General features: G+C 49.7%; 1 protein-coding gene across 3 annotated transcripts in view; it reads right to left on the bottom strand.

Moving 5' to 3' along the window:
• The window catches only part of CAPS2 (calcyphosine 2), an 887,654-nt gene that overhangs the window by 417,432 nt on the left and 445,641 nt on the right, over positions 1–24,581 (bottom strand). For all 3 annotated transcript variants that reach the window (XM_078678143.1, XM_078678133.1, XM_078678152.1), the window contains one exon: positions 19,851–19,925. In XM_078678143.1, the coding sequence (XP_078534269.1) occupies positions 19,851–19,925 (75 nt within the window). The remainder of the gene's footprint in view (positions 1–19,850; positions 19,926–24,581) is intronic.

Here is a 24,581-nt window from a genome sequence, read left to right as displayed (position 1 = left end):
CGGATGACGTTGTGGCAGCTACTTAGAAGCTGCCCTCGCGCGCTGACGTCAGTTCTGTACAGGACTCTCCGCGCCAGGAACGCAGAGCCATGCAAGATACTGACCACTGGTGCATTGAAACTAGGGCCCTGAAAGGGATGACCTTAACCCTAGAAATCAGTCCGCAGAACGGGGAGGATGGGTTGGGCGGTAAGGAATTTATCGCTATCTAATGTCTCTTACAGATAAATCGTTACCAAATGTAAGGAACTTGTGCATCTGAGCGAGACACGTTAGTGATAGATTCCTTACCTTAGAATAGATACCTCAGCAATACCAACCCCAGTGGTGGGTCTGCTAACCAAGATCACACCAGAAAGCCACAAAGAACAGAACAGCCAAAGATGCCGTCTCTCCGGACTTGGCTGTCAAGGCAATAATGCTTAGTGAAAGTGTGCAGCAAGGCCCAAATGGCTGCCTGACAGATGTTTTGCAGGGAGACACCACGTCCCAATGCAGTAGTAGCTGCTGTCACCCTGGTAGAATGGGTGCATAGCCCCACTGGAGGTTCCTTTTTAGCCAGAGAATAACAGGCTTTTATACACAAGACAACCCAGCGGGAGATAGTCCTCTTGTGTACAGCCCGGCCTTTCTTGGCGCAAACATAGCCAACAAATAGCTGGTCATCCACCTGGAACTGTTGAGTGCGAATCAGGTAAAATGAGAGCGCAGGTTTTGGGTCAAGACAGTGGAGCATCTCTTCCTCTCTGGAAGGGTGCAGAGGCAGAAAGAAAGTAAGCAAGGTGATTGTTTGCCCGATGTGGAAGACAGTAACAACCTTTGGCAAGAAGGAAGGATGAGTGGGGAGCACAACCATGTCCGGATGAACAGACAAAAAAGGAGGTTTACAGGAAAGAGCCTGGAGCTCAATCACGCGCCTAGTAGATGTGATGGCAACCAGGAAAACAGCCTTTAAAGTAAGTAAACGAAGAGGACAGTTGCGAAGCGGCTCAAAAGGAACGCACAATAAATAAGTAAGAACCAGATTCAAGTCTCACTGTGGCATCGCAAATGAAATAGGAGGGAGAAGGTGAGTAACGTCTTTGAGAAATCTATTCACGCCAGGGGACTCGAAAAGAGGGGGCTGATCAGGGAGCCTCAGAAAGGACGAAATTGCTGAAAGGTAGCACGTAATAGTCCCCAGATCAGAGCCCTGCCGAGCAAAAGAAAGAAGGAACAAAAGGACTTCAGAAAGAGGGGGAGAAAGGAGATCTACAGTCTTTGCTGTGCACCACGCCACAAATTTGTTCCACCTGCAGGCGTATACCGATTTAGTGGAGGGATGCCTGGCTGCCAGAATGATATCACAGACTTCAGGAGGAAAGTCAAATGGAATCAACCATTACCACTCAATCTCCATGCAAGGAGGTGGAGGCTGGACAGGTTCAGGTGGAGGACTGTCCCCTGCTGCTGCGACAGAACATCCTCCCGAAGAGGCAGTCGGATCGGGGGAGCCACGTTCATACTGAGTAGCTCAGGATACCAAACTCTTCGAGCCCAGTCCGGGGCCACAAGAATGACTTGTACCCGGTTGCTCCTAATCTTCTTCAGCACTCTGGGTAGAATTGGTATAGACGGAAAGGCATCCAATAGACCGCAACTCCACTCGTGACGAAAAACGTCGCCAAGCGAGTGCCGCCTTGGAAATTCCAATGTGCAGAACAGCTGACATTGCGCATTCTCTTCAGTGGCGAATAGTCTAACCAAGGCTCTCCCCACTGTTGAAACAGACCTTCCGCCACCTCTGAGTGAAGACAACATTCGTGATCCATCATGCACCTGATGCTGAGTTTGTCCGCCCTGGCGTTCAAAGAACCTGCCAAGTGTTGAACCAGCAAGGAAATGCCTTGACGTTCCAGCCATATCCAGAGATGCAGAGGCTCGTGACTAGGCTCCACGACCCCACCCCGCCTTGCTTCTTGCAGTACCACATGGCGGTGGTGTTGTCTGTGAACACCAACACTACTCTTCCCATGACAGAGGGAGGGAATGCCTTCAGTGCAAGTAGGATCGCCCGGAACTCCAGAAGGTTGATATGGAGCCTCGACTCCGCCGGAGACCAGAGGACTCTGATCTCCGCCTCTCCCATGTGGCCGCCACATCCCAGGAGGGACGCATCCATAACCACTGTGTGCTCCGGTTGGAGAAGGGAGAGGGATCTGCTGCTGACCCAATGCTGGTTCGTGAGCCACCACTGCAACTGTTGTGCAGTGCCCTCCGTGATCTGGACGTACTCGGACAGGTCCCTCTGATGCTGCGCCCACTGGAACTTCAGGTCCCACTGCAGAGTCTGCGCATATGCCATCTAGCATGATTGGTCAGAGGTTTGCAGGAGGCCATGAGGACCAGCAGCCTCAAGGTCATCCTGACCAAAACCCAGGACAAGGGCCGAAAGATCTGAATCATAGCCCAAATGTCTGGGACTCGCTGTTCTGGAGGATAAACCCGAAACTGCGCCGTGTCCAGAACCGCTCTGATGAAGAGGAGCTTCTGAGAGGCAATTAGGTGCGACTTTGGCACGTTGATGGAGAACCCCAGCAAATGTAAGAGGTAGGCCGTAGTCTGGAGGTGGGAGACGGCTGCCTGGTGCGAGCCCGCCTTCAACATCCAGTTGTCGAGATAGGGGAAGACTCAAACCCATGATCTGCGCAGATGAGCTGCAACCACCGCCATCACCTTTGTCAACACCCGAGGGGGGGGCTGGTAAGGCCAAAAAGGAGCACGGTGAACAAAGTACTCGTGGCCTACCGTGAACCGCAGGTAAAGCGGTGGGCCGGCAGGACCGCGATATGAAAATAAGCGTCCTGCAAGTCCAACACTACCATCCAGTCTTGCGGGTACAGGGCAGACAAGACCTGATCAAGTGTGAGCATCTTGAACTTCTCCTTCCAGAGGAAGCGATTGTCGTTCCGAAGGTCTAAGATAGGACGCAGACCCTTGTGCTTCTTTTGAACCATGAAGTAGTGGGAGTAACAACCACGACCTACTTCTGGCGTCAGAACGCGCTTGATGGCCCCATTGGCCAAGAGGGATGCAACTTCCTGCTGGAGAAGTGCCAAGTGATCCCCAACATGCGGTGGTACTGAGGTGGCATGGCTGGAGGGGTGGTCTCGAAGGGGAGGGAGTAGCCCCTTCGGACAATCTGTAAAACCCACCTGTCTGCAGTAATGGTGCGCCTGTGGGGGAGGTGATGGTGAATCCTGCAGCCCACTGGTGTTTGGTGGGCCTTTAACACCATACTAGGAAGGATTGAAGGCAGTAGTGGCAAGAGAGGTTGTGGACGGACCACCCCCGCTAGACCCGTGACCTAACTCAGCAGGTCCAATATCAGCGGCTGCACTGAGAGTGTTGTTGTGGCTTTGAAATGAACGTGCTTGGGCGCCCCTTCCTTGGCCACAAGAGGAGCGAAAAGCAGACGCCGAAGGAGTGCGCGTGGCCGAAAGGCCCAAGGACTTGGCCGTAGCCCGCAAGTCCTTAAAGCGCTATCTGCCTTGTCGCCAAAAAAGGCGAGTGCCATCAAAGGGCATGTCCATCAGAGTGTTCTGGACATCCCCTGAAAAGCCAGTGGTATTCAGCCAGGCGTGACGGCGTAGCGCAACTGTTGTGAAAATCGATCTGCCCAGCGAGTCGGCGGTGTCAAGGCCACAACGAATTGTGAACTTGGCTGCATCTCTCCCCTCAGCAATAGCTTGGGAGAGCACCGTACGGGCCTCCTCCAGACACTGAGGCAGCACCTGCGCCACCGTATCCCACACAGGTTCGTAATAACGGCCCAAGAGGCATGCAGTGTTCCCAGACCGCGGCACTGAACTGGTGGAAGAGAAAATCTTCCTCCCAAACAGCTACAGTTTCTTGGATTCCCTGTCTGGAGGTGCAGAAGGGAATGCGCTTGGGAACGCAGAAGATTGGACAACCAAGCTCTCAGGGGTAGGGTAGGCCGAGTGATGGCGTCAGGCCACGTTCCTATCCACAGGAGCCCCTGTGTTGGGCCTGGACCAAGTGCCCAAAAGTATGTCTGAAAGTGCATCATTAAAGGGCAGCAGCGGCGCAGAGGAAGCCGCCAGCCGAAGCTCTTCTGTCAGGAGGTTAGTCCTGACGGCCACTGTGGGGAGCTTGAGGTGGAGAGCCTCTGCTGCCTCACGCAAAACCACTGAATAAGTACCACCCTCCTCCGTAGCCATGGTAGAAGGAGACAGTGTGCCAGGTTCAGGTGAGAAATCCAGATCACCCGCGTCCCCCAAATCCTCTGCCCAGTCCAGGTCTAATTGGCATTGGGCTGCAAGAGGGTCTTCAGACCCCTCCCAGTCCTCCCCGAAGGCGAGCCGGCGGGGCCGGACGGCACAAAGAGGCGGGCCATGGCTGACAGAAATTCGTGCAGCTGGGCTGGAGTCGCCAATGCACCCTGAGCCGTGTCGTGGGACAGGCTAGAGGAAAGCGAAGAGCGACGTTGCTTCTTTGACTTCTTGTGCTTCGTCTTACCTGACCCCAAGTGCAAAGACTTCGTCGAACGATGATGGCGGCTCCGCGACCGGTCCCTTGACCTCCCACAGGACCCCGACCTTGAACGGAGCGGAGTCGACACCCGGGCCTCAAGCAACTTTCGAGATCGCTCCTGCAATGTTTTCGGAGCCATGGTCTGGCTGTCAGGGCACGAGGCGGGGTCGTGGTCGCACCCCAATCAGTAGAGACACTCGCGGTGCTGGTCCGTCACCGACATCATGCGGGGACAAACCTCGCAAGACTTGAAACCGGAAATCCCCATACACCAGGAGTCAAAGACTCAAAATTCACAAAAAACGCAGTCAAAAATTGACTGGGGGTAACGCTCTCTCTGGATCTGCGCTTGCTGGCGCGGAAAAAGAAAGAACTGATGTCAGCGCCTGAGGGCGGAGTCTAAGTAGCTGCCGCGACGTCATTCCGGCAATCACGACGCCTACGACGGACGCGGAGCCGCACAACGCCACCTTCTGACGCACAGGGGTACTGCTGACAAAAACTTTCCGGATCCAGTCTGACACCTGGGGTAATTCTAAGGTAAGAAATCTATCACCAACGTGTCTCTTTCAGATCCATAAAATAATACTGTCAAAACCCTCTCACTAATTGGGTTTCTCATATAAATATACTTTATCACAGTGCTCCTAATATATATGTATTGTTCATAACCACAGGAGGTCTCTAATCCGATAATGGTAAGTATCAAGTAGCCCAATGGTCGTTACAATTAAAAAATCTAGAGTTCAAAAGGGCAGATATTCAAAACTCTCTACTTTAATTTCTTACTGTTTGTCTTATGATGCTCCGCACATAATTTGTTTGTCCTGAAGGTGATGAAAAATTCATCTTTCACCAACAGTTTTGAATAAAGTTTTAAATATTGAAATGTGGATTTTCGTATCCAAATTGTGATAGTTAGATATGATGGTCAAAGTTATTATCAATGAATATCAACATTATATATATGCACATTTTATAATTTATTTATGTTTATGATTTTAATAATGTTTATGCATTTCTTATGTATTTTAGAATATGGTTATCGTTACCATAAGAATTAACATATTGTGCCTGTAATTAATATCTTTTTTAATGACAAAAAAAGTAAAAATATATATATATCAACATATAATTTTTTTTATGTTCAAAGTTTTCTTGATTTACTGCATTGCAGCATGTTTATGTTCACTTGTTTTCAAACAGATAACCGTTTTTCTGCCCCTTTTATTATAAAAAACTTTTTATATATAGAATATATTTTTGGAGGGAAAAGAACATTTTTGTTGGGTTAGATATGGTACTACCCTGTCCCTTTTTTCTTTATAAGGGTGGCTCTCTTGTGCTTTTGGTTCCAGCCTTCTACAGACTCGGATAGATTACTTCTATTTAAACCTATTGAGCTCTTTGAGCTACAGTCCTGCAAGTCATCAGTCAAGTCTGGCACTCTTCTCGATCCGGCTGCTCCTGGTATTATGGAGAGTGAAATGGATGATTTTCTCCCTGTATCTAGAGATCTTCTCAATAATTCTTTCACAGTGGCCCAGGTGCCTCTGAGCTGGAAGCACCCTTCAGTGATCCCACTGCTTAAAAAGTCTTCCCTGTATTTCTCTAAACCAGAGAATTATAGTGTGACGGGGGTGTTGCGAATGGGGACACGAGAAGCATTGACCCTCTACCTTTCTTCAAACAGCACCCCGAAAACTGGAAGGTCAAAGACATGATAACACCGGAACTTGTGTACAATCACCCTGAGGATCACTGCTACTTTAATTGGGCGCATCCCGGGGCTAGCCACGCCCCCGACAACCAGGTAAAACACCACGAGATCCACACACAGGTGTGTTCATCACCCGGAGGCGGAGGAGGAGTTTGGAGTAGCGTAGAGAGTGACGGCGAGGAGTGGAAGTTCGGAGACGGGAACGGCGAGAGGAGGAAGAGCGGAGGAGAGAACATCGGAGGAGAGTCTGGAGTCAAGGCCATTGGAGAAAAACCGGAGGAGACGAGTGGTAACGGCAGAAACGTCAGGAACATCGAGACGAAGGAGGAGACGATCGGAGGAGAGACCGGAGGGAGAACAGACGACTGCAGCGACAAGCCAGGAGGCCAACGAGAAGGAGCTTCGCCCAGCCACACTTCAACAAGGGAAGTGTGGCTCTCGCAGGGACGGTCACGCTTTGCGGGCTGGGCGGGACATAAGTGGGCTAAACCTCCATGTGGTCTTCACCCGAGTATCCACTGCACTACCCTACCCCGTCACGGCATTGCCATTCACGTTAGCCTAAGGATTATTGTTGTGCACGTGTGACTCCCTCACGACCCCCTTTCCCTGAAGCACTGAGCGTATTGAATACCCCACTGAGACTTTTCCCTTTCCCTTCTTACATGTTCCAATCTGGACACCGAGCTGGAAGACGACGTACCCACCATCCGGACTACAAGTCCCAGAAGATACCGGGATAGAAGAGCCACCGGAGCAGAGGCGGATCGAGAGCTTCCCTTACCCTTCTACCGGAAAGTGATCCAGCGTAAAAAAGTGTTCAAGACAATAAAACCCTCCTTACCCACAGTACCTGTGTCCGTGAGTCTGTTCCCATCCCCACATATAGGCTGCTTCCTTTTCTGTTAAAAGTGGCAGAAAAGTAGATTAATCAGCAGCTCTCAGGATTTATTGAGGAAAAGAATCTTGTGCACAGAACTCAGTCGGGCTTTCACCCTTGGAAAAGTACAGAGTCTGCTATTCTTCTCATCTAAGAGTCCATTCACCAGGTTATGGCTAGAGGAGACACTGCAGCATTTTTGCTGCTGGATCTGAATGCGGCCTTTGACACCGTATCTCAAAGCTGCTTATATGAGCAGCTGTGGAGCTAAGGGGTCGGCCATAGGGCCCTAAAATGGCTGGCGGGCATCCTTCTTGCAGGGCCATACTTTTCAGGTTCTACAGAAGCCTCTTCGATCACAGGTTGTTCCACTGGCACAGGGCTCCTCACTGAGCTCTACCTTATTTAATCTCTACCTGAGCCCCCGGCTAAGGTCATCAAGCGTCACAGCTTTGAGAATATATTGTAAACTGATTGTCACCTTATCTCAGAATTGTGCTTGTGGGGCCACCTCCTTGAGGGCCTGTCTGTCAGTGGTGGCCCAATGGATGGACCTCAACTGCCTGAAATTAAATGCAGGAAAGACTGACGTACACATCCTGGGCAATCAGCCTTCCATTTGGTCTCCAGATTGGTGGCCAGCACCACTTGGCTCTTTTCCATCACCAAAACCTAGGGTTAAAAACCTAGGTATTTGGTTTGATCTTACCTTTGATGGCCAAATTACGTACACACCACGAGAGGAACTACTAATGAAAAAGGAAAAAAAGCCCCTTGATAGGCCGGTATGCGTAACAACATTTGGCCCATACACAAACAAATTTAAAGGCATAATTTTGAAAAATTGGCACTTGATTTCAAATCTAGAAGTTCCAATGCCCAAACCACTGTTCGCACTCAAAAAGAATAAGAGTATAGGACAATATGTAGTCCGCGCGGACATTGGAATCAGCCAGGCCAAATCAGACCTCCGCACGTTGTGGAAATTCAAACCCATTGAAGGCCACCACAAGTGTGGCTCTTGTGTATCCTAAGCCAGCACAATAGAAGGAGTTATCTTCGAATTTAATAATCTGAAATGGTCCCATAAAGAACACACTAATTGTAAAACCTGCAATGTAGTGTAAGCCATAATATGCCCATGCCCCAAGTTGTACATTGGGAAGACTACCCAAAAAATCAATCAACGAGTGGCACAACACCGATCTCGGATCAGGCATTAAGTGTTGACCGCTCCCATGGTATAACACTTTGTGGAATGCAAACATACAGAAAAAGATTTCAAATGGACAATACTGTCCGTGATAAAACCACCTCCCCGTGGAGGAAACATTGATGCCATGCTTCTTAAAAAAGAGGCTTATTTAATCCTTAAGTTCAACTGTGTGACAAACGGGTTGAATGAAATATCTGAATTACAGAGATTTAGTCACTGAGTCCTCTGTTCGCACCACGGCAAACTGCAATCACAAGGAGTGCCTCCACAACATTATCAAAATGCCTGAGCCCATAAGAATTCAGCTCCCACAATAATTAACACTACAAGTCCCAACAGCCCTCATGACCCCGGAGTAACAACAGTTTACTTCCGGATGACGGCGGAACACAATAGAGAAAGCGCAAGCACCAGGAAGCCGGCAGCGCGGCATCACGAGGGAGACACCAACAGACCTGTATACGATAAGTAAGGTGAGAAATGACCCCCCGCTTCGAATTCCAATTGTGCCCCCCCCGAAAGACAAGAACTAAAACTCTTACGCCATTATGCTTGACGTTATAGGCGACAGCGTCCCGAATCTAAAAATTGGAATGAACGACGGACCTGTACCGGGTGAGATCCCTCCGCCCAGACTTCAAGTAAGCATGCACGCCACTGCCACTGGTTTAAAGATATGAGGTCATAAGCCCGGTGCAGACTAAAATTTCATTTGTTCTTTTTAAACACCACTAGAAACTGGTGAATTAAAGAACAACAAGCGCCACAGAATTCTGACAGGGAGCGACGACATAAATATCAAGTAAGTCCTTACAATAGTTCAATGGCTCCCAGATGTAGACTGTAGTCAACAATTTAAATGACACAAGACTAGTTGCCCTGTCTTACATTTCACCCAGGCACTCCCACTGACAGAAAGAAAAAGACGCACACCGCATGAAAAATTCCTGAGAGTGTTAATCGCATTTACCAAGGTAACTTCTCCTGTTACACATTAAAAGTTCCAATGAAGTAAGGTTTCAGAAAAAGAAAAAGGAGAAGTGCTTAAAAAATTCCTAATTTTACCCTGTAGGTACCCAGTCCAGCCCTAAAGAAGAACCCGGTCAACACAGACAAGGGTTCAGAAACGCGTCGGCTGTTCCAAGGAAAACATACCTTGGCTGGCTTTGGAATTGAACTCCACCATTCACACTAGGGCTCGTTCAGTCTGACTTTTATTTAAAAGTGATTAGTTATAAGTCAGGACTTTAGATTGAGACAAACCAATAAGCCCAATGTGATAAGCTAGAAACCAGGACTATATCGAGACCACACTCTGGTGTACCCTTTTTTAAATTTGTTGTCTAAATAATGTGTCCATTATTAATTTGGTTCTTAATTTGTTGTTTGTCGCAATGTTTGGTTAAACAGTTGTTTTCTCGGGGGGCGTGGCCAAGACGGCGAGCATGGCGGACGCAGCTTGAGCGAGCTCCGTCCCGCCGCCTGTGATCCTTCCACATATCCTGCGTCGCCCCGACCTCTGTCCACCCGGCAGTGAGCGGCTGTCCGCGGGAGCAGGGGGAGACGGCCAGACGGCGATTTTGGGGCCCCGGAGGCGTGATCTCTGCCGCCTCCGGCAGCGCTGACCAGGGACCGCGGTGCGGCCTTCATCGGGCACCAGAGCCGGGGCCTGGATTGGTGGGTGCCCCGCCCGGAAGTGAGGCGACGCCGGACCGGCTGGGGTGTGAGGAGCCGACCCGCCCGACCTGTGGGGCCGCGGCGGAGCACAGCTGGCTTGGAGGGAGCGGTGTCAGCGACCCACCGGCGGTGTGACCAGCGTCCAATGGTGCGGTAAGGGGGAGCCGCGTGGTGCGCGACCTGGAGGGGGAGGGGACGCTCCTGCGGAGGTGCCTGGCCCGCTCGGCGGCCGAGTCGGACCGCGGGGTCTGTGGCCCTCGGAGCGTCGAGAGACGACAGTTACCCGTTCTCTCACTACACCCCATTGCAGCGCCAACCACCCCCCTCCCCCCCCCTCCTCCAATCACCTTCAATTGATCCTGCTCCAGCCCTCGGTGCAATTGATCCTGCTCCAGCCCTCGGTGCCAGGGGCGCCTTCGGGGCATTACAGGTTGCTCGGCGGTCGGGCCGGACCGCGGTGGGGGATATTGGCCTACTGCGACGGCACTCTTGGGCGCTGGTGGATTGCTGACGGCCGTCTTTGCCGGGAGCCACGCGAAGGGGCCGGGGCTGGCTTCGGCTTCTCCTGTGTTGGTGGGCACGGCCACTTTCAGAGATCCTGACTCCGCCACGGGGCCCTCCTAAAGTGGCTTGACTCTTGGTTGTACGGCGGCGTGGGACACCTTCTGTCGGGCTGCGCGCTGGGCCTGCTTGGGGTGCTATTCATTGAACGCTACGAGGTCGGTTGGGGCGGTCTCTGCACCCCGCCATTCCCGGTGAACGACCGTGAGCCCCACGAGAACTATGACTAGGGGGAACAACAGCGGCGGCTCTTCCAAGCAGGGCCCCATGGATAAATTTGTGGGGCCAAGTGGGGGTGCGGGAGCCACAGGAGGACAGCAGAGCTCGGGACCGGATAATGCGGCACTAATGGCGGCCATCACGCAGTCTAGAGATATGCTGGACGCGAAGATCGGTGCGGTCGGAGCGGATGTTACCCTGCTGCGACAGGATTTGCGCAACGCTGTCGCCCGCATCACGGAAACCGAGACAAGGATCACGGAGGTAGAGGACGACGTCGCGGTCCTCAAGAAGAAGGTAGCTGCCATGGAGGGAATCCAAAAGGGCCTGGCGTTGCGAGTGGAGGATGCGGAAGGACGGGCCAGAAGAAATAACTTGCGCTTTGTGGGCTTTCCGGAAGACTGTGAGAAGGGAAATATGGAGGCCTTCTTGACTCAGTGGCTGGAGGGGTGGCTCCCACCGGAATCCCTTTCGCGCTGCTTCATCATCGAGCGGGCCCACCGGGCCTTGATTCCGAAGCCGCCCACTGGGGCTCGCCCCCGGGCTGTGATAGCCAAACTGCTCAACTATCACGACAGGGACACCATCCTACGTCAGGCCCGCGCTAAGGACCCCATTATGTTTGAAAACCACAAGATCCTGATCTTCCCGGACTACACCAGGCTGGTCCAACAACAACGGCAATCCTTCACGGCAGCGAAAGCGCGCCTTCGTGAGTTGAAGATCCCGTATGCCCTGCTCTACCCGGCCCGCTTGCGGGTGGTGTTTCAATCTCGCACTCAATTCTTTAACTCTCCGGAGGATGTATTTGAATGGACGGACGAGACGGTGCGGGTCAAGGTGCACACCCCTCCGAGGAGGGGCTCGGATACGTCCTCCACATCGGAACCCAAGAAGGTGCCCCGTAGGTCACGCAGCAGGAGTAACTGGAGAGCGCGCTCCAAGAAGCGCTTGCCTTCCCAAGAGAAGACTGTGGAGGACTCTGAGGCGACTGATTCTTCCCCCTTGAAGTCTTGAGTCCCTGTGATGTACTGGCCCTGATAGGTGTTTCCGGCTCGTGGGGCCGCGACGGAGCATGAGGTGCAGGTCAGACGGGTCCGGACTTCGGACTGGCCATATGGACTACTGCTACATACATCGTGGTCCGTGGGTGGATCATGGGTCGGGAGGCGCTCGAGAAAGAGCGGGTCTTCTCCCGGAGTTCGTTCCCACGTTGGGTAGCGGGTAGTTGGACACTTAGTGGGTAGTTGGGAGGGATCCATTGGTGTTGTGGGTCTCCGACCTCCCGTTGGGGGTCTGGGATCGCCTGCACCGCGACAGGTACTTCAATGTTGCTGAGGTATGGGGTGGGGGGCTGGAGGAGGGGTTGTTGGTATTGTTTGGGGTCCGGGGGGGTTGGCGGGGGGACGGGTAGGGGGTTGGGGGGCAGGGGGGGAGTTGTGGGAGTGGGTAGGCCTGGGGTGAGCACGGTGTATGTGAGTGTCTGGAGGATAGTAAGAGTCTGTATGTGGCCTCGGTTGCCCGACGAACCAAAGTTTTGGCCCCCCTGATGGCGACTGACGGACAGGGGACGGAATCCCCACGAGCTTCTCTGCGCATTTTGAGCTGGAATGTGAGAGGGATGCTCGACAGAATTAAGAGGGGAGCGGTTTTGCGTATGGGGAAGAAGGAGAAGGCAGATGTTCTACTCCTCCAGGAAACCCATCTCATGGGTACCAAAACCCTTAGCTTACGGAGATATGGTTATGATCAGGTGTTCCATGCAGGGTTTACGAGGGGCTCTAGAGGAGTTGCAATATTGATACACCGTCGTGTGAACTACTCGCATGAAACGCAGTGGCTGGATGCACATGGCAGGTTTGCATTGGTCAAAGGAAAGGTGGGGGAGGAGCCCGTGGTGTTTGGCAGTGTCTATGCGCCGCCCCCTCTGCAGGATGCCCTTTTGGAGCGGCTGTTTGATGTATGGGCCGAGATCCCGCATGTTTTAACTATTGTGGGAGGTGACTGGAATGACGTGATGAATGGGAGGTTGGATCGCTGTAGGCCCGGGGGTGATCAGTTGCCTGAGGCCTCGACGAAACTGAGCAGATTGGTGCGGGGGCTGGATTGGGTGGATGCCTGGCGATATCAACATGCATGTGGGCGTGAATACACGTATGTGTCAGCTGTTCACAAATCCTTTTCTCGTCTCGACTACCTTTTTATCCCCCAGCCCTGGATTGGACGAGTGGGTTCTACCGCGATACTCCCTAGGGGACTGTCGGATCACTCCCCGGTTTCCTTGACACTACTTTTAAGCACAAAGAGACAACCATTCCGTTGGCGCCTGGCTACGTGGCACTTACAGCGTGATGATTACCAATCGCACATGAGGGAGGCTATAGCGCACTACCTGACCGAAAACGGCGGTCCAGATACGGACGCCGTGACCTTGTGGGAGGCTCTAAAACCGGTGCTCAGAGGCGTAGATATAGCGTGGTGCGCAGCGAATCGTAGGTCCCGCGGGCGGGCCATAGCGGAGGCGGCGACTCGGGTTAGTGACCAAGAGGCCGTCTGCACGTCGGGAGAAAGTGGCGCGGCGGTGGGGCAACTGCTCTATCTCCAACAGATGTATCATTCCTTACTGTTCGATGAAGCCCGCCACACCTGGCTGGCTATGCAGAGTAGAATCTGTCAATGGGGGGATAAGTCCGGCTCGATGCTCTACAGGTTATGTCAGGGTTCCTTTCAAGCCCACCCATTGCCTGGTCTCCGGGACGACGCGGGGAGTCCTATCACTGACCCGGAGGTCCTGGCTGAGACCTTTGCTCGTTACTATGAGACGCAGTACGAGCCGGGGGAGTCTCTAGCGGCGGAGGACATTGACAAGTTCCTGGCTGATCTCCCGCCTCGGGCGCTCTCGGATGAGGGCCGAGCCCGACTGGACCTCCCCTTGTCTGCGGAGGAACTGGGTGAGGCTTTGGGCGAACTGAACGCTGGAAAGGCCCCTGGGCCTAATGGTTTCCCCTGCGAATTTATGAAAATGTTTTATCTCCAACTGGGGATGCGCTATAGGAAGGCACTAGAGGCGGCTCGGGAATGCGGATGCCTTCCGGCGGACTGGCGACACGCAGAGGTGGTTGTTTTTTGCAAGCCTGGGCGGCCGCCGGATCGCCCTGAGTCATATCGTCCAATTTCCTTGCTGAACTTCGAAGCAAAAATATTAGCGAAAGCCTTGGCGAAACGCCTTTCTCCCTATATATCGGACCTGGTCCACCCAGACCAGGCCGGCTTTATGCCCCACAGGGCGACTAGACATAATATTCGCAGGGCGCAGTTGGTGGTGGAGGCGGCGCGTGCGGCTGATATACCGGCGGCCCTATTACTGGCAGATATTGATAGCGCGTTTGATTCCCTGAGCTGGCCATATCTTCGGGCGCTGCTTCTACGTCTCAACCTAGGCCCCCGTTTTCTGTCCTATATTCACTTACTCTATACTGACTTGACAGCGGCGGTGCGGGTTGCGGGCGCGGTGTCCGGTTCCTTTCTGATAGGTCGGGGCACGAGGCAGGGGTGCCCCCTCTCGCCCTACCTGTTTGCATTAGCGATGGAGCCACTGGCGGCCTGGGTGAGGATAGATGCGCAGTTGCGTGGTGTGGAATGGGTGGGTGGACCGACTGACAGAATCGCGCTTTATGCCGATGATGTCCTTTTCTTTCTTACGGACCTGAACAGATCCGGTCCCAGAGTCCTAGACATAATGCGTATCTTCGGCGACGTGTCCGGCCTCACACTGAACGTACGGAAGTCCAAATTGTGGGTCCTGGGAGATAGGAGTGCCTTGGGTCCTTGGGCTTCGGCCCTGCAGGAGGCGGAGGGAGGCCTTAAATATCTAGGTGTCTTTCTGACGGACATGCCAGGGGTGTCGTGGTCCCGCAATGTTCTACCCGTGTGGGATAGAATACGATCGGACACACAAATATGGTCCAGGATGCCGCTGAATGTATATGGACGCTCGGCCATCTTTAAGATGGTGGCCCTGCCTCGCCTCCTCTATCAGCTTCAAAATTATCCATACCCGATATCGCGGCAATGGTTTCGGCAGGTGGATTCAGTGTTGGGCCGGTTCTTGTGGACGGGAGGGGCAGTGCGGGTGGCGCTCCGCACATGTTTCCTCTCGACGTACTGTGGGGGTTTAGCGGCCTCCGACATTCTGTCGTATTACCAGGCGTCACACCTGCTGGTCCTCAATGAGTGGTGGTATGGGGATCGCGGAGACCCGACTTACGCCCTGGAGAGGTACCTTATGGACCCTCACACGCTACATACGATATTGTACTCGGCGGCACTCCGCAAAAGACTCCCGGCAGTCACACAGACGGTGTTCCGGGTGTAGCGCGACGCGCTCCGCCGTATGGGTTGGTGGAACAGACTGACGGGGGAAACCCCGCTGTGGCATAATGGGAGGCTACCGGCTTTGGCTTCCCTGCGGGGCTTTGATGGCTGGGACGCGATCGGCATCTCGGCGCTGGGTCATGTTATGAAGGGCTCGGTCCTCAAGTCATTTCAGGCTCTGCGAGATGAGTATGATATGCCCCAATCCCAATTCTTTCGATACTTGCAGCTCCGACATGCCCTGACCCCTACCTTAGCAAACTTGACTTCACTGCCAGAATTTAGTCCTCTTGAGGCTAAATTGTTCATGGGGGAATTAGACACAAAAAAAATCTCTAGTATATACCAGACGCTCGTCACCCATTGTTCCCCCTCCCTTGACAAACTGCGGTTGGTGTGGGAAGGAGAGTTGGGGAGTTTGGAAGAGGAGGATTGGAGGGAGGCCCTGGAGGCCCCTAGGGGGGCTGCGATTGCAGTGCGCCTGCGCTTTATCCAATTCAAATACCTCCATAGGGCGTACTATACGAGGGAACGGTTGTGGAAAGCGGGATTGATTGCCTCCCCGGAATGTCTGAGGTACGGCAGTGCTGTGGGATCCTTTCTTCACACGGTGTGGGAGTGCGTGAGACTGCGGAGATTTTGGTCAGGAGTGTGGGACTGCCTGGAAGAGGTGCTGGGCTGGGAGCTCCCCCGCTCGCCGAAGTTAGGCCTTCTTCATGTCATGGAACAGGTGGGGGGGAATTTGTACAAGCGGCACTTGCTCCTATTGGGCCTCATAGTGGCCAAGAGGGACATTGCTAGAGCATGGAAGGCTACTAGAGCCCCACTGCTGGAGGTGTGGAAACGAGGTTTGGACTTTAACATGGGACTAGAACGCCCGATATTTGAGGCGAGGGGGTGTCCTGCAAAACATTATAAGATCTGGAAGAAATGGGCTGACTACAGAGGCCTTCTGCTGGACCCCCCGGAGCCTCGGGTTGCCGACGCGGACCGCGTCTGAACTGGCTTAGGGCGACGTGGCTCACATGCAGCGTCTACGATTGCTAAGCTCCTCTAGATGGACAATACAGACACCGTGCGGGGTGGGGGGGAGGGATCCGGGTGGGTTAGTGGTGGGTGGGTACTGGGGAAATATTAGCTGGTTGTATTTGATTATGCTGTTTTTGCTATGCCCACTGCCTCTCTGCTACTAGGGGAGCGGTGGATTATTTCTATTGTGCTGTCAACTGCCAAACCTAATAAAATTTGTTTTGAAAAAAAAAACAGTTGTTTTCTCAGAATAGGTGTGTTAAAACCTGTGACGCACAATTGATGTATAAATGTAAAAAAACAAAACAATTATAATGAATTGTATGAATTAATACATGTGTTTTGCTAATTGAAAAAAACAAAACTCTATGGCTGCTATGAAATAATAAACAGACCATTGGAAATTCGACCCCAGGCACCTGCAAGTTTTTATAACAAATTACGTCCTTGGCAGGCAAGTCCTTTCGGATACTCAAATCTCTGAAAAACGTCATTGATCTCCTACTAGTATCTGCTCAAAAGACAGTGATACAAGCCTTTGTTGTCTCTCGGCTGGATTACTGTACCATCTTATATCATCTCTCAGACGTGGCTTATGAGACTTCAATGGTTACAGAATTCGGCAGCTCAGCTGCTATTACATCTTTCTAAGAGGTCTTCCATGGGCTCAGCACTTCTCAAAAAGATTCTTGCTTTTAAAGTTCTCCTCTATTGTTACATAATTTTCAGGAAGACTGGTGCGGTCTATCTGCATCTTCTCATTACACCTTATTCTCCATTGAGACATCTTAGGTCTTCTGAGGCCTTGTTACCTTAGGTCCAAGGGAGAAGAATTTTTGCATGGGTGGGAGCTCTTTCTTGCACTCAAGTTATGGAACTCTCTTCCTCCAGCTGAGGCAATAAAAAAAAAAACTCCTGTTGCGGAAACATCTAAAAACCTGGCTCTTTAAAAAGGTATCTGTTTTCCTAAGGTTATCTATGATTTCTTTCTGGAGCTTGGCCTACCAGCACTGGGATACTCCTGTCGGAGTAGCTATGTGCTTTATAAGCTTCGTTAATATTATTATTATAAATATGAAGCTAAATCAGCTAAACATTAGCCAACGTTTTTGTGGGTACATCAAACAGTGCCGAATGTATTAGATGAACACTTCTTTCAAACCCAAATGGTATCCCTCTCCCAAACTGGCCTGCATGAAATTGAGAAAAGTGAGTGTAGGCTAAACATGCTAAGTCTCTGCCAAATTCAAAATCAAAAATGTTTTCACCCACCCACACCATACCCCCACCCTCACATCTGCACAAAACTTGAAATACATGCACTCACTGTAACTTGCCGAGTGATATATTTACTGCAGGTTAATCACAAAGTCTTAGTTATAACCAATTTAAAATGTTATTGCCCCCTCTTTAACACAGCACCTTGACCCCAATGGCTTGGTACAACACTTGACATACCAACCAAAAACCAACCATTCCTAGTATCTGCCAAATTTGAACAAATTCACCACACAGTGCCTGTTAGACCTTACATCCTTGGTGTTGTATTCCCCCAAACAGTTTGCCTTCACTCACCCTGTGTTGCTGATTTTATTTTTGTTGGCTTTAGGACTAGTGTTCTCTCCTTCAAACATGGTAAAATTGGCGTACACCTAATTGCCACATTTAATTTACTTTGTAAGTCCTTAGTAAATAGTGCGACAGGTACCCATGGTCTGTAAATTTAATGCTACTAGTAGTCGTGGAGAATTCATTGTGCCAACCGCTGAAATAGCCTTCTAAAACGGATCTCGAGCTTTCCACTGCAGCCTGTAGTATTATATTAAACTATCATTTCAACATGGCAAAATAAACCTTTTTCCGGGCTTAAACTTTCCTTTTTAATGCATATTAGTCACCCCTAAATGAAGGCTCTAAAGGCTCATAGGGCCGGCTGCATCGTATATTTAAAAAAGGACATACGTACTTAAGTTTTACATATCTTGGTAGTGAAAAATCCCTAAAGCTGTTTTCACGGTAGAGCCTATAAATTATTTATTAAGCGATCAATTTTAATTGGGAGCATTACAGGTACTTACAGTCAAATTAATGTTACTTCATCATCTTAAATGGTAAAGTCAGATTTTAAGTCATAATTCTGACTTTTATAAAGTTAGCATTTTCTTGTACTAGCCTGTAGTGCCTTCTGCCTGTATCCTAGGTTGCATGACTGTGAATGGCACTCCTGTTGGGGTTTGTGATTTTTTTCCAGAGAGTGACACAGAAGGGGATTAGGTGTGGACAGGCTGGGCAACCCTCCCAGAATGGCTGGGGCAGTCCTGCATGCAGCCCCACTTACATTTCCAAAGGTTTTTATTGATGTGCACACAAAGGAACCTGGCACTAGTCTTTTGTCATGCCTGACATCTTAGAGCCTTGAAAAGGACAAAGGAAGAACTTTCCAGAACCAGATGTGGGAGTTGTATAGCTAATCCCCCACAATTCAAAGGTTGGCACCAGTAATAAATATTGGACCTCCAGAGCCACTTTTAGTACACTCCAGGACCTCTAGACCTTTTGGAAGAAGAAGGCTCTTGTTTACCACAGGACTGCCCTGCTGCTTGAGGCCAGCCTTGTTCCCCAGAGGACTTCCCTGCTGCTAACAGAAGACTGTAATCCTGCCTTGTTCCCCAGAGGACTGTCATGCTGCTACCCGATGATTGCCCTGCTGCTACCAAAGGATTGCCCTGCTGCTTGAGGACTGCCTTGACCCCCAGAGGGCTGTCTTGCTGCTCAACAGCTTCCCTGCTGCTCGAGGTCTGCCCTGCTCTCTGGAAAGAAAGACTGAACCTTTTCTCTTCATCCCAGGAGACCTAAGTGACTCCAAAGGTCAGCTGGCTGACCTATCTGAGCTACAGGGACTCAACATGCTTCAGAAGCCTTTCTGCGGCTGCCCAGCTGACCTGCTGCACTGGATCTGCCTGGACCTACTTGAACTCTGCTGATCTATGCTACAGTTAAACCCTGATCTGCAAGAGTTGTCTTTCCAGGTCCTTGACTCTTGGATGGCATCACAGTGCACTCTTCTACAAGAAAATCTTTAAGGTTTGGCCCTTCACGACCGTGAGCAGGGTCGTTCGCCCAAAAACTCTGGCACTTGCGACAACTACAGACGCAAAGCTCCAGTGAATCTGACTCTTTGTACTACAGCGACTGTCAGCGATTACGATAACGCCAATTCGCGCAACAGCTAAGACAGCCAGCAGTGACTGCCAACATGGAGCTCCAGCAATAACCTCCCACGATACACTGTGTGCTACAGTGTAGACATCCCAAGCCGCCTGGCCTGCCCTTCCCACTACAGTGACTATCATCTGCAAAGTTCTCCATGCTCCTCGCGGACTACTACACCGCAAACAGAACCCTTTGCGTCTGAGTTGAGAAGGTACACAAAAGAAATTCTTTACCCAGCACTGCCTTTGATACATTATCATAGGCTGCTGCTTGCACCCAGTTACCTTTAACACAACAAAGAATGTATAAATAATCGCAGGGAAAATAGCTTTGTGTATCAAACATATTTTCCTTTTTAACATTTTTGTAGCAGAAAAAAATGTCATGTTAAAAAAAAAAAAAGATATTTAAAAAAGAAATCATTTTACCTGGAAATAATTCTACCATCAAAGCGCAGTTTGTTTGAAAGCATATTTTCCGTTATGGCCGCACTAGTCTTTATCCTGCAAAAGGGGAAACATCATATATTAGCTCAGCACATTTATGAAATAATATCAAGATACTACTGCTCAAACATTCTGTGCTATCTGTCAGATAACCCCTTACACCAATGTTCCTCCTCAAATACCCAGGGCTCTTATGTTCATATGTATGATCAAATGCATGTAGCAGATGTAAAATATGCTACCTAAATCAATTAAAAAGGAATTTACCTTTTTGTACTTTTATATCAAACTGACATAACACATCCACAAATCTGAACACTTTTGAGATAACTCCGCAGGGTAGCCACCCTTCTGCATTCTCCCCATAAGTCACTGGCTAAAATTCCCTTGCCACTGTAAAACCTCCACCAATGCTTGTATTCATGCTATGTAGCCTATAACTGCTCGTAGATCCCTCAAACTCATCAATGGAGGTTGCATGAAACCTACAGCTTTGTGTCAACAACACAGATTTCAAAATAGGTGCAGAGAAAAAGCATGGCCTAGACCAATCACAATAAGAACACGCATTGGCATAGCCAATCGGTCTCGCCTTTGAGACCTTATAAGTGTTTAGTTATCCAGCACAGTATCCTTGGTGCAACAATATCAACGATTTCATCACTAAATACTTATAAGATCCCAAAGGCGAGACTTATTGGCTATGCCAATGCTTGTTTGCTCTTTCCATGTGCTGCATTCTGTAGCACACACAGAAAGAGTAAACACCTCTCAGGATTGTTTTTGTGCACAAAGGCGCCCCTAGCTGCACAAATAAAATCCTGCCTACGTTGGCACTAGGCTCCAGAAACGGCACCAGCGCAGGCAAAAATGTCTAGAAAGCGTTTAAATACGGTACATCTCTACGTTTTCACTTTGGCATAGGGCAATGCAGCAAGGTGCCTTGCTGCGCTGCCCTATGCCAAAATGCCATAAATTAGGGCCATGGTGCTTTGCAAACTGTATGCATGTCCTACAGTGCTTCGAAGACATGGATGACGACACAAATGATGTTGAAATGAAGAGAATAATCAATTAGGTAACCAATTGGAAAGCATTTTAACAGTCAACACCAAGGTGTCACAATTCATTTGTTACAGATGTCACAAATCTATTCTGCAACAGCATCAATGACATATTCATGAGAGCGTTGCTTGTACTTAATTGGTTAAAAAGCTGTCTATTCATTTTAATTGCCATAATAAATAAAGAAATTGTTTCCAGAAATCTTCCAGGTGTTCAACTCGCAGAGGAGATTCAGAAACAACCATAATAAGGCACGTCTACTGACAACATGGCAACGTTTTGTCTGGAAGCCGCTGATGTCAGACTGCCTCTGAAACTGAAGTGAGGACAGAGTGGTTGGCATAGCTCTTATAATATATTGTCTTCTGTCAGTAATACTCATGTGGATGGCGCCCCAGCTCATCATAGGATAGCAGACCTGAAGCTGCCAATCAACGACGGCAATCGAGGATAAATACTGAACATGCAACCAGGGTGACAGCAAAGAACAGCAGATTCAAGTTTAAAAAGTGAAATACAAGGATTAATGTATTAATAGATGAGCAGTTATGTTTTTTGTGAAATAAATGAAAGCATCACTCATTTTCTACTGTGGCAAAATTTAGAGAGGCAATAAAAGTTTTTTGAACCTCTCTTCAAATAAACAATAAAAACGCAAAGCAATGTTTAATACATGTGTTAATAACACGATGAAAGTTGGTGAGTAGGAGACAAATGCAGAAGTTTGTGATACATGCCTAATGCTACAGCAAAGCTACAACAATAGCAGACCAGAAATAAAAACAAGGATAAGGGACGAGGCAGGGGATGACGACAAAGGAGAGAAAATGAAGGAATTAATAGAGGAGCAGGATGGATGACAAAGAAAGGAAGTGCGACTAAAAGATGAAAGGCAAAGGGATATAAAAAGAAGGAGCTTTAGAAACAGGGTAAACATTGTAAAAGAGGGAAATAAGATTGAGGGAGAATAGGGATAAGGGAGAGAAAGGAGGAAGCAGGTAAAGAAACGGGGTATTTAAATCACCAGAGAGTAAAGGCAGTGGATTGAGCGAAACAGTATGAGATGGCGGGTGGAGAGGGAAGAGGGGTGGAGACTGGATGTCCGGATACATCAAATCGGCGCGGATAAGTGAAGAGAAAGCCAGCGCCAGACTGATTGCAAGCGGCACCGAGAGAACAGAAAAGGCTGCGGAGTCAGAGACACCTCCGTGCCTGGCCAGCCGAGGCCGAGCACAGGGACTGTGGTCAGCCTGGTGTTGAGCAGGTGATGAGGCTTGGCTTGGATGGTGGGCATATGAGAGGGGAGGGCAGCCTGGGCTACTGCTGTGCCTAAGCAAACCTGGCCAGGCGACACGAGCTGCTGAATAGGCCCCAGACAGAAAAGGTTTACATTAGGGCGTGCCGGCGTCTACGAGAGTGTGACGCATGAAGTCAGTCAAGAAGAAAAAAAAGGCGCTTGAAAGAAGGAGGGAAAAAGTGGGCAACAAAATAATTGTTATGGTCATGGAGTGATTGACACTAAGTTTTTTTTTAAAAAGGATGTCGCGTCCCGCGAGTGGTGCGCTGTAAGTTTACCAAGACGTCCAGCCGCGACCGGGAGTTGTGTGCACGCGCGCATGAAAGTGAAAGTAATCCACAGCAGAAGTGAAAGTGATCGCAAACCCACATGGCGGCTGCGTGCGTGAACGCAAGCTTGAGGCTAGCAAGAGCCTCTCTGGTAGCACTTTGAAAACGCTCTTACTAAATGTCTCGCAGAGCAACGCATGCGCTGACTCAGTGAGACCTAAAAATTTTACTTACCTAATAAGTATCTGTTCATGGTATGCTGTGCTGTAGATTTACATGCTGCGTATAATCGTGTCAGCTTGTGGTGGGCCTGGATGTGTGCAAGTTGTTTTTCTTCTAAGAAAATCTTTCGAGTAACGAGATGCTGCAACTCCCCCTCTTGCTGGTAATGCCAATGGTCATTAACTCCATTGTTGGATTGTTTTCCTGCACAGCATGTGAGGATGGAAACTGGAACCTAGCATTTTATAGAGCGATGAACGTGAAAAGAAAGAGGAAAATGAAATAGAAAGGTGATTGTAACAGCTACAGGAGTACGAGGAGGGTGGGTGCATGTAAATCTACAGCACTACATGCCACAAACAGATGCTGGCTGGGCAAGTAACATTTTCCATTCGAGGCATGTGTGGCTGTAGATACAAATGATGTGCATAGGCTGTAAAGCAGTCTTCCCAGAAAAAGCGATGGCTAGCCAGTGGATGTTACAGTGGTTTGAAAAAGTGTACGTAGAACTGCCTGGCCAACACTGGCTTGTTGTCGGACTAGTACAGCTACACAACAATGATTTGTATGTGGTAGGGACCATGTAGCTGCTTTACAGATGTCAGCTATAGGAAGGCCGTAGCGGCTCCTCCCCTCCCACACCACTCCCTGAGTGCAGTGGCTCTTAAACAAATGGGCAGGATCCTTTCCTCTTTAGCATAGCATGTCTGGATATATTTAACAAAATGTCTTGCAATGCCTGATTTAGAAAGGACCTTCCCTTTGTGGGCTTTAGAAAAAGCAACAAAAATCTGTTGTGTTTTCCTAAAGGGCTTAGTTCTGTAAATAATGTACATGAGGGCTTGTTTAATATACAAGGCCTTGAAGGCCCATACCACAACTGAGTCAGGTTGAGGGGGAAAAACAGGAATTTCAATGGATTGATTGAGGTGGAACTGTGAGACTACCTTTGGGAGAAATTTGGGGTTGGTCCAGAGGACAACCCTATCTTTCTGTATGTTGAAGAAAAGTTCTTCCAGGGTTAGTGTCCGAAGCTCACTGTCACACCTGAATGAAGTGATGGAAACCAGAAGTGCTACTTTCCAAGAGAGAAACTGGAGGGGGGCAGTAATAAAGAAGTTTAAAAGTAGCGTGCGTAACTCTTGTTAACAGAATGTTAAGGTTTGATGGCAGGACCCAAAGAGGTTTGACTCTTTTAAGATCCTCCATAGAGGCTTTGATAACAGGGATTCTAAAGAGAGAAATGTGTTGCCCATTCTGAAATTAGGCTGCTGCAGTAGTCCGGTGTAGTCGGTAGCAGACGAGATCTTGAATCTTGACTGCTAAGGTGTAAATTTGTTTGGAACAACAATAGTAAACATATCTATTCCACTAGGCAGCGTGACAGATATGATTAGTTGGCTGCGAGTCTCTTTTAAGAGTATTCATGCATTCGGGTGGAAGATTAAGGTACCCAAATTCTAGAGCTTCAGGAGCCAAATCACAAGATTGAGAGACTGAGGTCCATATGCTGATTTCTCAATTGTTCTACGTGAGAAGGTCCGGCCTTTTGGGGAGTCTTGGGTGGAACCACTGAGCGTTTGAGGAGGGTGGTGAACTAAGGTTGGCGTGCCCAGATGGGTGCCACCAGGATGGGGGTGAGAGATATGCCGAAGCCTCCAAACCACAAACGAAAGTAGTGGTAGAGAAAAAAAGTGTAACAAATATCCTTGACCATATCCGGGTGATGCTTGGGCATTTGGCTGTGGCCGTGGTGAAAAGGGATCTCTCAACGCTGGAAGTACTGGAGGAGAACTTGCAACAGGTTGTTGGTGTTTGACCATTGATGAGAGTGATGTCATGGGCAGCTGATCAACACTA

Source organism: Lissotriton helveticus, chromosome 1_1 (assembly GCF_964261635.1).
Source record: "Lissotriton helveticus chromosome 1_1, aLisHel1.1, whole genome shotgun sequence".
In the NCBI taxonomy this organism is placed as follows: domain Eukaryota; kingdom Metazoa; phylum Chordata; class Amphibia; order Caudata; family Salamandridae; genus Lissotriton; species Lissotriton helveticus.
This window is presented reverse-complemented; position numbering and strand designations above follow the sequence as displayed.